Raw genomic sequence first — 12,929 nt, 5'->3', positions numbered from 1 at the left:
GAAATCACTTAAATACAACCTGTCTGATGACATGAAGTAGGCTAAACCATCTTAAAAAGCACTCATCATCTTCATTTGTTTGTTTCTTTCCTCAGGTATCCGGACTACGAGTTCATCAGCGATAACTCCATCTCGTGGTCAGCGGGCCTTCACAACCGTTACACCGAGAACTCACTGAGAGGCGTCATTCTGGACATCCACTTCCTGTCTCAGACGGACTTCCTGGTCTGCACGTTCTCCTCACAGGTTTGCTCACAGCAGTTGACTCTTGGCTTGAAAAATAACCGTGCATGCTATTATATAGCATTTCTTACTGGAGTTTATTAAAAATTTAACTGAAAGTTGTGTAATATGGAAAACAAGAAATTTGGTTGAGAGGTAGCAATTTCTTTGCAACTTTAGAGAACAAATTGCCCAGAACTGTATTATTTTGAAAATCATATGCATTAATTTTTACACTAAAAAATTTATCTGATGTGCATTTCGTTTTCCGATACCTTCTGCTGACAGAAAATATTTTACAGCTGTAAAAAAATAGCAACAGCTGATATTTTCTACTTTGTCACAAGCCAAACTGGAGCGACTTCATTAAAGACACTCGTGATTGTCAACAACCCCATTGTCCTATTTTCCCTCACGTTTCAAAGCGCAGAAACAATTACCCCATTTACTACAGCTTTGATGTCGCATCACTCCTTTGATTATTTTGGCTTCCAAAGTCGTGTTTATTGCAAATTTTTATGTGAAGTGCAAAGGCCTTATTCCAATCCTAAAAATAAAGTGAGAGCTCCTTGATGCCAGCGTATAATCCTGGTTTATAAACCTACATCAAAGATCTCACAGAGTAAGGTGCTTAGCTCATTTTATGTTATCCCTCTATTCTATAGAAAGAAATGGAGACTCCACGTCGCCGTGGCTGCACTATACAGTGCTTTGCTCAAGTATTCATACCACTTGACATTTTTCACCCTTTGTCATATTACAACCACAACAGCAGTTCCCAGAAATTATTGAGATTAGCTAAAATTTAGAAGTCACATGTGGGGTTCAGTCCTGGGGGATTTCTGTTTAATATTTACATGCTCCTTTAGGACAAATAAGATAAGTTACCATAACTACGCAGATGATACACAGCTCTCCATTACGATGTCACCAGATGACTATGAACCCATCCAAGCAACGAACAAAGGCGTGCAGCAAATCAATGTATGGATGTGCCATAACATTTTTGTTAGCTGAAAAGAAACAAAACTGAAGTTATTCTCTAGAGTTAGCACACAGATTCAGTTATTACAGCTAGAAACTACTGATTAAGCCCAAAATCTGGGTGTAGTGATGGACTCAGATCTGAACCTTCAGAAACATATAAACTTAATTACAAAGTCAGCCTTTTATCACCTGAAGAACATTTCTGGAACACTTCCCATTCGTTTATCTTCATGCGGAATGATTACTGCAACTATGTCTTCACATGTTGCTTGTTTCATAATTTATTATTGTGTTATGTTTGATTCATGTAAGTCACTTTGAGCTGCTTTGTTGCTGAAATCTGCTATTCAAACAAACTTGACTCAATTTACCTTTGGTTATATTTAAATAACTGACCCAGCTAACAGAGTAAAGGGGGTTGAATAAAAGCCCATAAGGCACTTTCAAACACCATTTGTCATTTTCCATCTTGTTAAAAAATGTAATATATTTTTGTCAATTACATACAATCTCAACAAAACTTATCAAATCAATCAATCAAATTTGATTTATATAGCACATTTCAGCAACAAGGCATTTTAAAGTGCTTTACATCATAAACACAAAAACACAAAGTCATGCAACATAGAATCAACAATCAAAACATCACATTAAGTAAAGTGCCATTGTTAATGATTACGTTTCAAATACAACTCTAAACCGGTGGGTTTTTAGTCGAGATTTAAAGGAAGTCAGTGTTTCAGCTGTTTTACAGTTTTCTGGAAGTTTGTTCCAGATTTGTGGTGCATAGAAGCTGAATGCCGCTTCTCCTCATTTGGTTCTGGTTCCGGGGATGACCAGAACCAGAAGACCTGAGGAGTTTGGAAGTTTGATACAACAACAGCAGATTTTTAATGCGTTGTGGTGCTAAGCCGTTCAGTATTAATTTATTAAAGCTTGTTGTTGTATTGTGACAGAATGTGGAAAAGTTTAAAAAGTATGAATTATTTTGCAGGGCACTATTTCACTAATTTTTAAAGCACCTTTTTAGACTGTAAAAATAATCCTTGCTTGTGTTTTTTTGTCAGGTTTGCCGTGTAGCCTATGAGATCATGCAGACACTCCATCCGGACGCCTCCTCTTATTTCTACTCCCTAGATGACATCTACTATTTCGGAGGTCAGAACGCCCACAATCAGATCGCCATCTACCCGCACCAGCCACGCAACAGCGAGGACATTCCCCTGGAGCCTGGTGACGTGATCGGCGTGGCCGGCAACCACTGGGACGGATACTCCAAAGGCATCAACCGCAAGCTGGGACGCACAGGCCTCTACCCCTCCTACAAGGTCAAGGAGAAAATTGAGACGGTGAAGTACCCACTGTACCCCGAGGCAGACAAACTGCTCAACTCTCAAAACAAGTAAAAAAAGAAGACAGTAGGGAAAAAAAAGAAGAGTATGGAGAAACATGTAGTCTCCGGTTCCAGGGAAGGAGGCTGCCTTTTTTTGTACAGAAGAAAGAGGCGTACACGCTGCGCTAAGCTGAGAAGAAAAGAAAAAGCCTGCACCCAGGGGTGATAGGAACAAAATGCACTCTGTGTGTGTGTGTGCGAGTGTGTGTATCTGCGAAGGCGTGTATGAGTGCGTGCACTTTTGTAAATGCCTGTGCATACGTCAGGTCACGGAAGACTTGCACCCTACCACTGCTCCCTCTCCCCAGCGCCCCCACCTGACGTTTTGACGTCGGGTTTGTAGAGATACGTAGACGTGAACATTGATTTTTAAAACAAATCAAGAAAAAAAGAAATAAAAAACAATTAAGATCTCCACGCAAGCGGGCTGAGCTGTCCGTCCTGAAATGACACTGGGACTACTGTAAGCCTGGCACGCCCCAGTACGAGCTTCGAATCAATGACTGAAGAAACAAACAAAAAAATCTAATTATGTGTTTTGATTTTTATTTAATTCTTTCCAGTGGTTTTGATTCTAATCTTGCCTTGTTTTTCCTCATGTACTTTTCTTTGTTTTTTGTTTACTGAATGTACTGTGTCCTCTTCTTGCCATGCTTCTCGTCATCTCACCGTGCTTCCTCCATTTCATGTCATCACGTGCAATTAATTTCACTGAAACCATGTTGTGCTTTTATCGAGTGTTTTTAACAGTCTTAATTTTGTGCGCCTGGGGCTTGTGCATTGTATACTGTACAGTGTGTGTGCTCGTGTGTGTGGGCGTGTGCGCGTGTGTGTGTGTGTGTGAAAGAGAGAGTGAAAAGCAGAGAAGGATGTGTGTGATCATGTGTGCCTGTGTGTGAGGTTTAAGTCTAAGGGGCCATGTCATAACCATGTGCCTGGTTATTCTTTTTTGTATATCTGAGTGAACAGTGTTCGGGCGGCGGCAGTGGGGACTCTGATCGGCCCTTAGCACTTAGATCAAACCACGAACACCTGTCACTCCACTGCTAGCGATAACAAACAATGATTAGGTTGTATGAAGAGTGATAAACTCATGGTGCACCGATACACGAGCCGTCCCGAGGCTCACCAAAAAGAAGCTCTCCAATGATGATTAGGTCCTTTTTAGGCATTTTTTCTGCCTCCACCATTGTCGTTTGTTTTCCTTTTTTTATTTTGCTGTTTTAAGATTTGAAATAAATATATGTTGTTGTTTTTTTAAAGTGCTATGTCATATCAAACCTCCCCACCATGAAGGCTTTTTTCATAACTTATGTTCTTGGGCATTGTCTTTGATAACCACAAATCAAATAAACTTGAGAAACACATTTTTCCCGCTGGTCTGATATGTTTTTCCCTATGCAATCCATCTTGCCCAGTGATGGACTGGTGACCTGTCCTGTGCCTCTTGACTACTGAAAGGATTAAGCAGGTGCAGAAATAGATTGATGGATTGGTTAGAACTATACATTTATCAATTCTTTCCCACTTGTGTAGGGGCTACTGCTATAAATGTAACTTCCAGCATGACTTGTTGATCTATAGACATTCCATTCATCTAAATTGGGTAAATTGGTTTGTAAATAGGAAGGATCTTGTCTCCTCATAGCTCTGAAGGGTTAAGACTAAAAATGTAAAATGACACCTGGATCTGATTGGCAACCAGTGTAGCAACTTTAAAATAGAAGTTATACAAGTTCATCTTTTTGAGCGAGCCAGTATTCTTGGAGCAGAGTTTTTGACAACTTGAAGACAAGCAAGATCCTTCTTGTAGGAACAAGTAAACATGTCATTCAAGTTCACTTGTTGACACTCTTGATATACTGTAAGTTTTGAGATGTTTTTACAATGTATTTTAAATTATGGTTTAGAGAAAAAGCTTAATCAAATATAAATGTTTTGAGTCTGAGTCACTCAGTTGCTGTTTATTGTCATACATGCCACTGTCCGGTATCAAAATCTGGCTTTATCTGTAAGTAGATTATTCAACCACTACTTAATGTTTGGTAAGCGGTTAAACAAAGAGGACAGTTTGTGAACCTCGTGTGGCTTAAATGAGCAGCATAGCTGAATATCACAGGATAAGCATCATCACTAATTCGCTCAGTTATATGGCAAAAACAAGGAACAGCCCCAGTCCAATCAGGGAACCTGGAGGCTGTATCCTGATACCAGCCTCTTTCCCTCTACTTCTTAAGATTGCCTCAGGCATGCAAGTGAGTAATAAGTATTTAAGTGAGGAAGAGAAACTCACTAATGGTGGTGGAAAAGTTTTCCTATAACTGCCCTAAATTACAACTCTTTCAATAGGAGACAGGCATTGGTCAAGCCAAGCAGAGCTGCCAGAGTGAGTGAGTGACGCAAATTAAGAGCTGCACCTTTTTGGCAGAGCTCTTACTCCACTACAACAGAAGAGAGAGGCATTACTGCAAATAGGGCTCCACTCTGCCAGACCATCTGATTCTCTATCCTAATATCGCTCATGGCGATACTTGAACTCTTTTGCTTGAGGCAGAGCAATCCAGTTGTAAACCATGACAACAGACTTGGAGGAACTGACTCACATCCTAGCCACTTCGCACTTGCCTACAAATTGGTCTAGTGTGCACTGAAAGCCATGACTTGAATAGGCAATCCTATTCAAGTCATGGCTTTCAGTGCACACTAGACCAACTAGGGAATCCAGGTGGTAATCTCCTCGATTAGAAATTCAGCAATCTGTTGGAGTCTCTTCTTCAACACCCCAGAATAAACTTTCTCAGGGAAGAATAGTGTGGTCAACCAATTATTGGAACACATTCTTTCTTTGTTAAATACTAGGACCACAACCCCCAGTCTGCAACTCCACAGATGTCATCTGAGATCTCCTTACAACACAGAAGAGGCATGTCAGGCACAGTCCAGCAATGTCCAGACCGTTCAGTGTCTCTGGGTCAGTCTCATACACAGGAGGAACATGAAATTGTGGAGCTTTTAAGCTACGTCAGTGACCTCGGCTATTGCGATACACTTACCTTTCTCCGTCCTCAATCTGTTCCACAGAGAACATTTTTACTGGATTGAGGAGTAATTGGCTTCTACCCATCTGTAGAATCAGCTATTTATATTTGGAGACTCTCTCAAAGGTGTCCATCAATTTTTGAAGAGCAAAAGTTGAAGTTAATCGTTTGATATTTTCATCCAAAAAAAGAGTTCACTGGCATCGAAAACATCTGTCATTTAAGGATCAAAGAATTAGGCTTTAGCTGTTAACTTCAAATACTATCACTAGTTTGTCTTATAAATCATGCAGTTAAGAAAGTGAACTCAGTCTTCCATCATCTCAAAGCCAGGGCTCCTAAAGATGTCATTGATTTGCATTTCAAACTGAGTGCCTTTAATAGAGACATTTCATTCCTTAATTTAAATATAGCATGTGACAGCTACATGACATTTCTGCGTTACACTCTGAAACATTTCTCTCCATGGAGACTCAATGTAGACCCATCAATAAAGTACCAGGAAGACTTCTTGCTCTCGCTTATTATCCCATTTCCTACTTCCTGCACGTCTCGATCGTTTGTGATCTTGTTCAGTGTGTCTTATTTATGGGCTGTCTTGTTATTTTGTTACTCTTGAGGGCTTTGTGGGGAGTTTCATTACAGATCCCTCTTTAATTTCGACTGATCTGCATGCTTCATTGGATGCCCATAAGGAAAGTCACAGAGCCGGCAGAGAAGATTAGCTTTTTAGTGTAAGCAAGGAAGAATAATAGTTGGGTTTTTTTTGTGTGTTTCTCTCTTTTTTTTTTTGTTCCCACTTAGCTTTGACGAACAATATGCGACCAATTTAGCCCACGTTGACAAAGTGTTCACAATGCACATGCTGCAACGAACATATCTTTTCACTGGAAAAGCATCCCTTGCGGGCTTTATAAATGCACCCAGTAACTGGAGGGCACTTTAATTAAAATACACTCGTCGCTGTCACAGCGGCCTGTTACAGTCATTTAAGAGAGACGTTAGTTCAGTTAATTATTCTGTTAATTGGCCAGCGCTTCTGATAGATAACACTCAGGTTTTCAACAGGCAGATTTCTTTCTTTGTGTTTCTAGTCTAATTAAAGTGTTGCTTATTAAGAGCACAGAGGCTATTTGTGAGCCTCCCACACCGAGTCGTGGCTTCAGAGGGGGACCTTTCCTTACATACACGTGTCATAATGTTCAACTTTTCCACCTTTTCAATTGTTTGTCTTAAATCAATAATTGTTACAGATGCCCAGAAATGACAGCTGCTTTAGACTTTGCTCACCAGGAAGCACTGATGGGGCTTTAAATGTAGTTTATTTCCTCTAAAGTATTTTTTTGCCCAATTCTAATAGGTTCTGTACAACATCTGCAGAGAATACACTTTAGTGGCAAGAACTGGTTTCAGTATGTGCCATTAAAAGTTGTTGTAATGTCATGTTTGAAGTCAATGCAACTTATACTGTAGTTCCTCTTCTAAAGTCACTTGTTACAATGATTTTTTTTCTACCACTTACAGTTAAGTTAAAGAATAAAATTGCAAGTTGAGAACATGTTAGAGCAAAAGTTGTAAAGTTACATTTAAGTGCCTAACTGAAGGTTTTCTTCATTTTTTTTTACACTATGCAGTAGTGTAGAGGAATTTTCGCTTTAAGAGTTTGTCTGAACTTCAATACATGAATTTAACCAATTAACCACAACTGAGTTTAGTATTCTGATTACTACCAGTCCTGTCGAATGAAGAATCCCTCAAATAGAAAAGCCCAAAGTAGGTTAAATGATCTCAGAAAGCGTTACCTCATGCCCCAATCTAAGGAAATGCAAAAACAGATGGGGAAACAAAATCTATGATGTCTATCAGTCTTGAAAGCCTTTGGGAACTCCAGCATATCACATTAAAAGTCATTATCCACAAATTGGGGAAACTTGGAATAGTGGTGAACTTTCACAGGAGGGGACGGCCTACCATAATCATCCCAAGCCAAGAGTGTGGCAATGACTCATAAGAGAAACAGAACAACATCTAAAGGATTACAGCCCTATTCAATAATAAGAATTTGGGGGGGAATGTCATCCAACACAACACAAAGGTCTGTCTCACATTTTAAACCTTTTTGGAGGTAGTGTTTTCAGTTACATTGGGCCATCAGTGTGTAATCTTAAGCTCAAATGTGCTTAGGTTATACCACAAGTTTACTTCCAATAGTTCAAAACAAATATTTGAGATGCTTTGGCATGGCTAGTGTATTTCAGATTGAGTCATAGCATTTTTGTCAATTTAATTTTATGCCCTTTTACTCTAATTTGAAATATGCACAAGTGACATTTATATGCCAAATGCTGTCATTAATTTTATTCAGTACTATAAGCTATAAGTGCCTTTAAAACAAGGCAATTGGAGTCTTTAAGTTTCATTTCTCATTCAAAAGGCTTCCTCAGTTCTAATGATGGGTTTTCCAGGTTTTTATTATTCTAGTAATCAACACATGCTTTGCTTTTGACACAAGTCACCCATCCTGTGAAACGTTTGGGCTGTTGTCACTTACAAGATGCTTCCTAACGAGCTCTGAAGTGTCTTAGTCACGTGTTTCAAGGTGCAAATGGTTTTGAAACCACCTGGGCATGAGAGTTAAAGCTGTACTGTCTGTGTTTGGAGGGCGAAACTTCAAGATGTTGTCCCCCTTTAAGCTAATATTTCTTGATTTGAGTTCTGGCTTACACATGAGCATAGTTGCACCAATTCTTTAAATTACTGGTTTTGATTTCATCTCTTCCTATTTTTATTCCCTGGGTGTAAACAAACTATTGTGTAGCCATTCCTAAGCCAGAATTAAAGGTCCACTAATGTGCAAAATTTCACTTTTTGCATCTCCTGCTTCCAGAAAAAGTCCAAGGGCAAAAAGAAAGATACCCAGGTCATTTTTGGGAATAGGTAAATGTTCTGCTGATGTCTGAAACACAGCCTGTTTAAAGACCGGTAAATTGTTGGCGTCACAATTTGTTACCAAGCAACCTCAAACCAAGCCCCTCACCTGGCAACCCAAGAAGAGCACCGCCCACTTCATTCAAAACGTGAAGGAAAATGTTTTGTTATGGGTTGCAATACATAACTTGTGCCATGTATTTTCTCCCAGTCACAAAGAACAGAGTTGCGCGGCTTAATTTCGTTTTTGCTGGCTATGTCCCTGCGATGTTGCCAAAGAAGTTTGCGCTAATCAGTTTTGGAAGGAGTCCTCTGAAAACTACCAACAGAAAACGGCGAGATTTACCAAAAATACGTGGACCAAAGGAAGGTTCTGTTCCTACTGTTCATCAGAAATCAGCAGATGACAGCGATGTAAGTAGGCTACATAATAAAGTTATGTGTTTTGTGTTGTTGTTTGGCTGGAACATGGCAGTTAGCATAAGCTAACGCGGTGCTAAGTGAGGCCTCCTGTGTCACACTCACCGTAAGTTACCCGTTTACTGTCGGAATTGTTGTAAATCGTCGACAATGAGAAGATGCTGTGCTTATGAAAACGTGTCAGACATCTGGACATTACCAAGACTTTTTTTTTTTATCCCATGTTGAGAGAAGTGCTTCTTTTTTTAGCCTCACAAATATATAATGGAAAAGGGTCGCAATTGCTTTAAAAACATCTGTTTTTGTGCTGACTTATTGTGCTTTTGGGTTTGCTTTGGGGTCAAAGCTGTAAGGTTTTACCACTGTCTGCTTGCAACCATTTTCACGGGTCTGACGCGCTAATGTAAACAGAGTTAGGAGGGTTTGGCCAGCAGCAGCTCATTTGCATAATCGTTACGTAGCCCTAAAGCAGCGCATTCCTTACTGAGCTCAAAACAGGCAGAACTGATCTGGTGGTGGTGCTGGTGTGGGTCTGCGTTTAGGTTCTCTGAAGTACAGTTTTGAGCTTTCCAAGTCTCTTTGTGTGTACTACACGGTCTACATATTAAGAGATCTGGATTTAGGAGAATTTGCATGGTAGCTGAGAAAAAGGGGAGTCAGGGTTGTTTTCTCTAAAGACAGAGTTAGGAATACCATCTAGAAGGTACATTTGGGGGATAAGTGAGGATCTTTTGCATTTACTTACTGGAATATCCTTTTTTTTTTGTGGGGGAGGTGGCGGTGGATATTGTGATCAATCAATGGAATCAACAAAGTAACCATGTTTGCACAATAGTCTGGAGTCTTTTACAAGGCATTTCGCAAATCAAGTGACATGAACTGAACTGAGTTGAATGAGTGTAATGAAAATAGCCATTATGAAAACTGAAGATTATTAAAGATATTAAACGACAAGATGAGTCTTTAATGTATTTTAGCTAGATGGCTGGAATTAGCCTTATTATTTACAGCTGACTTGATATAGATGCAGTACTGTGAGAGCATATGTCCCCCATTACAAATTTTTATTACACTTTTCTTGGCAGGAGTGGCCTTTTTAAATTAGAAGGTGGGCAAGAGGTTAAATAGAGCAGGGTAAGAGATGCAGTAAATGGCCCAGGGCCTGGGAATTGAACCCAGAACAGCTGGGTTGAGTGTAGGCACAGCATATGGTCTACCTGCTTCACCACTGAGCCACAGGATTTACCCCATTACGCATTGTTTTTTCTGTTCTTACAGTGAAATATTTTAATCAAATGCTATTGTTGCACTCAAGACCGAAATTGTCAAGATTGGTCTTAGGAAAATATGTGCGTGGGTCGGGTTAGGGGGAGGGGAAGCAAAAATGGTAAGAGTATTGATACTTTTTCACAAATTGTATGAATGTACCTTTGTATTAGCTCAGTTTCACATAACTGCAGGACAGGATTGCTGTTTGCCTGTTTTCCTTGTGCACTTTACTCAGATTTTATGTGGTTGGAAATAATTGGGATCTCGTACATACAAAAGTCAACAAAACAAACAAAAAAAAAGTTTAGCTGTTTATATATCTTATAGCTGAAATGTTCTACATTGTCCCAGTTTTCATTGTCATGTTAGTGGAGAGTTGTGCTAACAAGCAGTTCTGCAAAGGCTGAGTTTGCCACAGTAGCGCTCTGAAGTAAATGCACACATCAGCATCCTAGCATTCTAATATTTAGCAAGTAATGTGCTTGACACCACAGTGCAGCTTTCTTTATCGTGGTAACATTTTCTAGCAAATACTCAAGTACAACTTTTCATATTTTTGGATGAGAGGAGAACCCCACAGTCATAGGTCAGTCTGAGTCTCGTGCATAAAAACATTCATAGCTTTTTTTTTTTTTTTTTTTTAGTAGCTGTTTTTGTTTATGTTTGTGACGAACTTAAGCTGCTCCCTTTCAGAGTGAATGCAAGCTGTAAATTGAGAAACCTTTCAAACTTGATGTACTGTATTTTGAAAAAAAGCTGGAACAATTACCATCAAGGGCAACAGTGTGTTTTTTAGGGCTGCTGCATATTGATTAAGTTACACTGATGTCTCAGAGTACTCAGTATGCAGCACAGGAATCTCAGCCAAGCTCACTGCAGCTGTCTTAAAATAACTTTTAGATGTAACTATAAAGAAGATAATTTAACAAATAGGATATTAATAAACCTAATAAGCCTACATTAAAGAGGGGGAGCGCATATTCAAGTGTCACTAACTAATAAGCTAGTTTTCCTTTGTTATACATTTGCAGTAAATGTCACTTAGATTCCTTAATGTGATACACAATAACTTGTCAGAGGAAATATTGAAAATGGCAACAAACCGTTTTATATGTCAGTAATATACTCTGTGACTTAAATAATAAAAGCAGATAAATTATTACCTATTGCAGAGACCTGCTCACAATGACGCACCCCCACAGACGTGGATTATCATGTACTCATGAACTTTTCTAATACATTTAATCATGTACATGGAAGAGTGGAGCAAATCAAGAAAAAAAAACACCTTTTTTTTTTTTCTTCTCCCATTGCAGTGATGAATAAAATTTTCTGATGTGGAAATAACTTCCTAAAGTACAAAATAATCATATTTTGTAAAACAATTCTTTGCTATATTTAAGGTTTGAGTAATTAGATGTAAAGATGGGCCAGGAAGCCATGCATGGGTCTATTTAGCTAGAGTATAATCCTGGAGGTAATTAGCTCTTTAAATGGAAACTAATGCCTCATATTGACTTTGTTTTGAACCAATCTTGAGGACTGCAAAACCCTGAATGGGCTATCCACATAAAAACCTATAAAGAGTGATCAATAGCTTTGGATATGAACTTTCTCTTAATACTTAGAGATTTCTGCCTGAAAGTTTCTTGTGTGGGTATAAATCTGTCAAAATATAAATTATATTATATAAAGATGGTCGGGTACTTTGTTGCCTGGTTGAAGTCTAATCTTGTAAAGGGCAGCTGAATTAATTCTGACTGAGTCATGAAAATAAAAAAAAAGGAAATGGGAGCAATGATTGTAGTCCTCGACGGGTGCAATCAGACCTCTGCTGACGTGAAAGTAACAAGTGAAAACTGTCCTATGATAGCTTCCCCACATCAAAGCAAAAAGGGAGCGATTTGAATTAGAAATTGTGAGGTTTTGTGCAATTCAGACAAGATTATAGATGTCAATTCCTCTTTATCGTAACAAAAAAAAATGGAAGCAGTTAAGGTTTTATTAGCTCAGTGTTTTTAAGTCCCACTCAACTCTTCTGTGAAATCTTATTCTATAGGGCTGATTTCTTGCAACAATACGGTCCAAATTAAGGTGGGAAATAACTCGGAGCAAGAAAGGCATTTTGTCAAATGCATGCACTCTACTTAACCAAGATCTCTGCAGTTACCCTCATAAATCAGTCCTTCTAAAGGAGTGGACAAAAGAACACCATATACTTTACATTTCCCGTTACATTCTGTGTTTTTCATCTTCTTGCAGTATGATGCAAGAAGATGATACTTTGTTGACAAAGTAAACAGATGTCTGCCTCCTTCTAAGCATTTTGGTTTAATGAGCTGAAATTTGAATATGTCCATTTTATATTGCTAAGGTCTGTAATGAGGATTATTTGAGATGGCAAAGAGAATATGAGGTCAAATGGCAGCAAAGAAAACAGACATGAAGGAAGATGAAACAAAGGCAGACAAAGAGTCCCTTGCTCTCTCATCATGTGACTTTGCCCAGTGAAATAGGGTTTAAGACTCTTATTTTGAAGTTGTAAAGGAAGTCATTATTGCATTGACCTTTTGTGTTGAAAGATTTGGTTAAGCTTTCACCACTTTGAAAATGTTTGTAGGCAAATATTTTGGGGGGAAAGACATAGCAGAAAATATGAATGAGCTATTGGC

The 12,929-nt window shown here is 38.9% G+C and overlaps 1 protein-coding gene across 1 annotated transcript in view; it reads left to right on the top strand.

The window, feature by feature from the left end:
* fut8b (fucosyltransferase 8b (alpha (1,6) fucosyltransferase)) overlaps window positions 1–3,969 on the top strand; it is a 112,226-nt gene extending 108,257 nt beyond the window's left edge. The window contains exons 9-10 of the mRNA XM_032585495.1: window positions 96–246; window positions 2,277–3,969. Of these exons, the coding sequence (XP_032441386.1) occupies window positions 96–246; window positions 2,277–2,615 (490 nt within the window). The 3' untranslated portion in view covers window positions 2,616–3,969. The remainder of the gene's footprint in view (window positions 1–95; window positions 247–2,276) is intronic.
* The last annotated feature ends 8,960 nt before the right edge of the window (window positions 3,970–12,929 follow it).

The sequence above is a fragment of the Xiphophorus hellerii genome, chromosome 15 (assembly GCF_003331165.1).
Source record: "Xiphophorus hellerii strain 12219 chromosome 15, Xiphophorus_hellerii-4.1, whole genome shotgun sequence".
Classification (NCBI taxonomy): Eukaryota; Metazoa; Chordata; class Actinopteri; order Cyprinodontiformes; family Poeciliidae; genus Xiphophorus; species Xiphophorus hellerii.
Note: the sequence above shows the minus strand (reverse complement) of the source record. Positions and strands in the feature narration are given on the sequence as shown.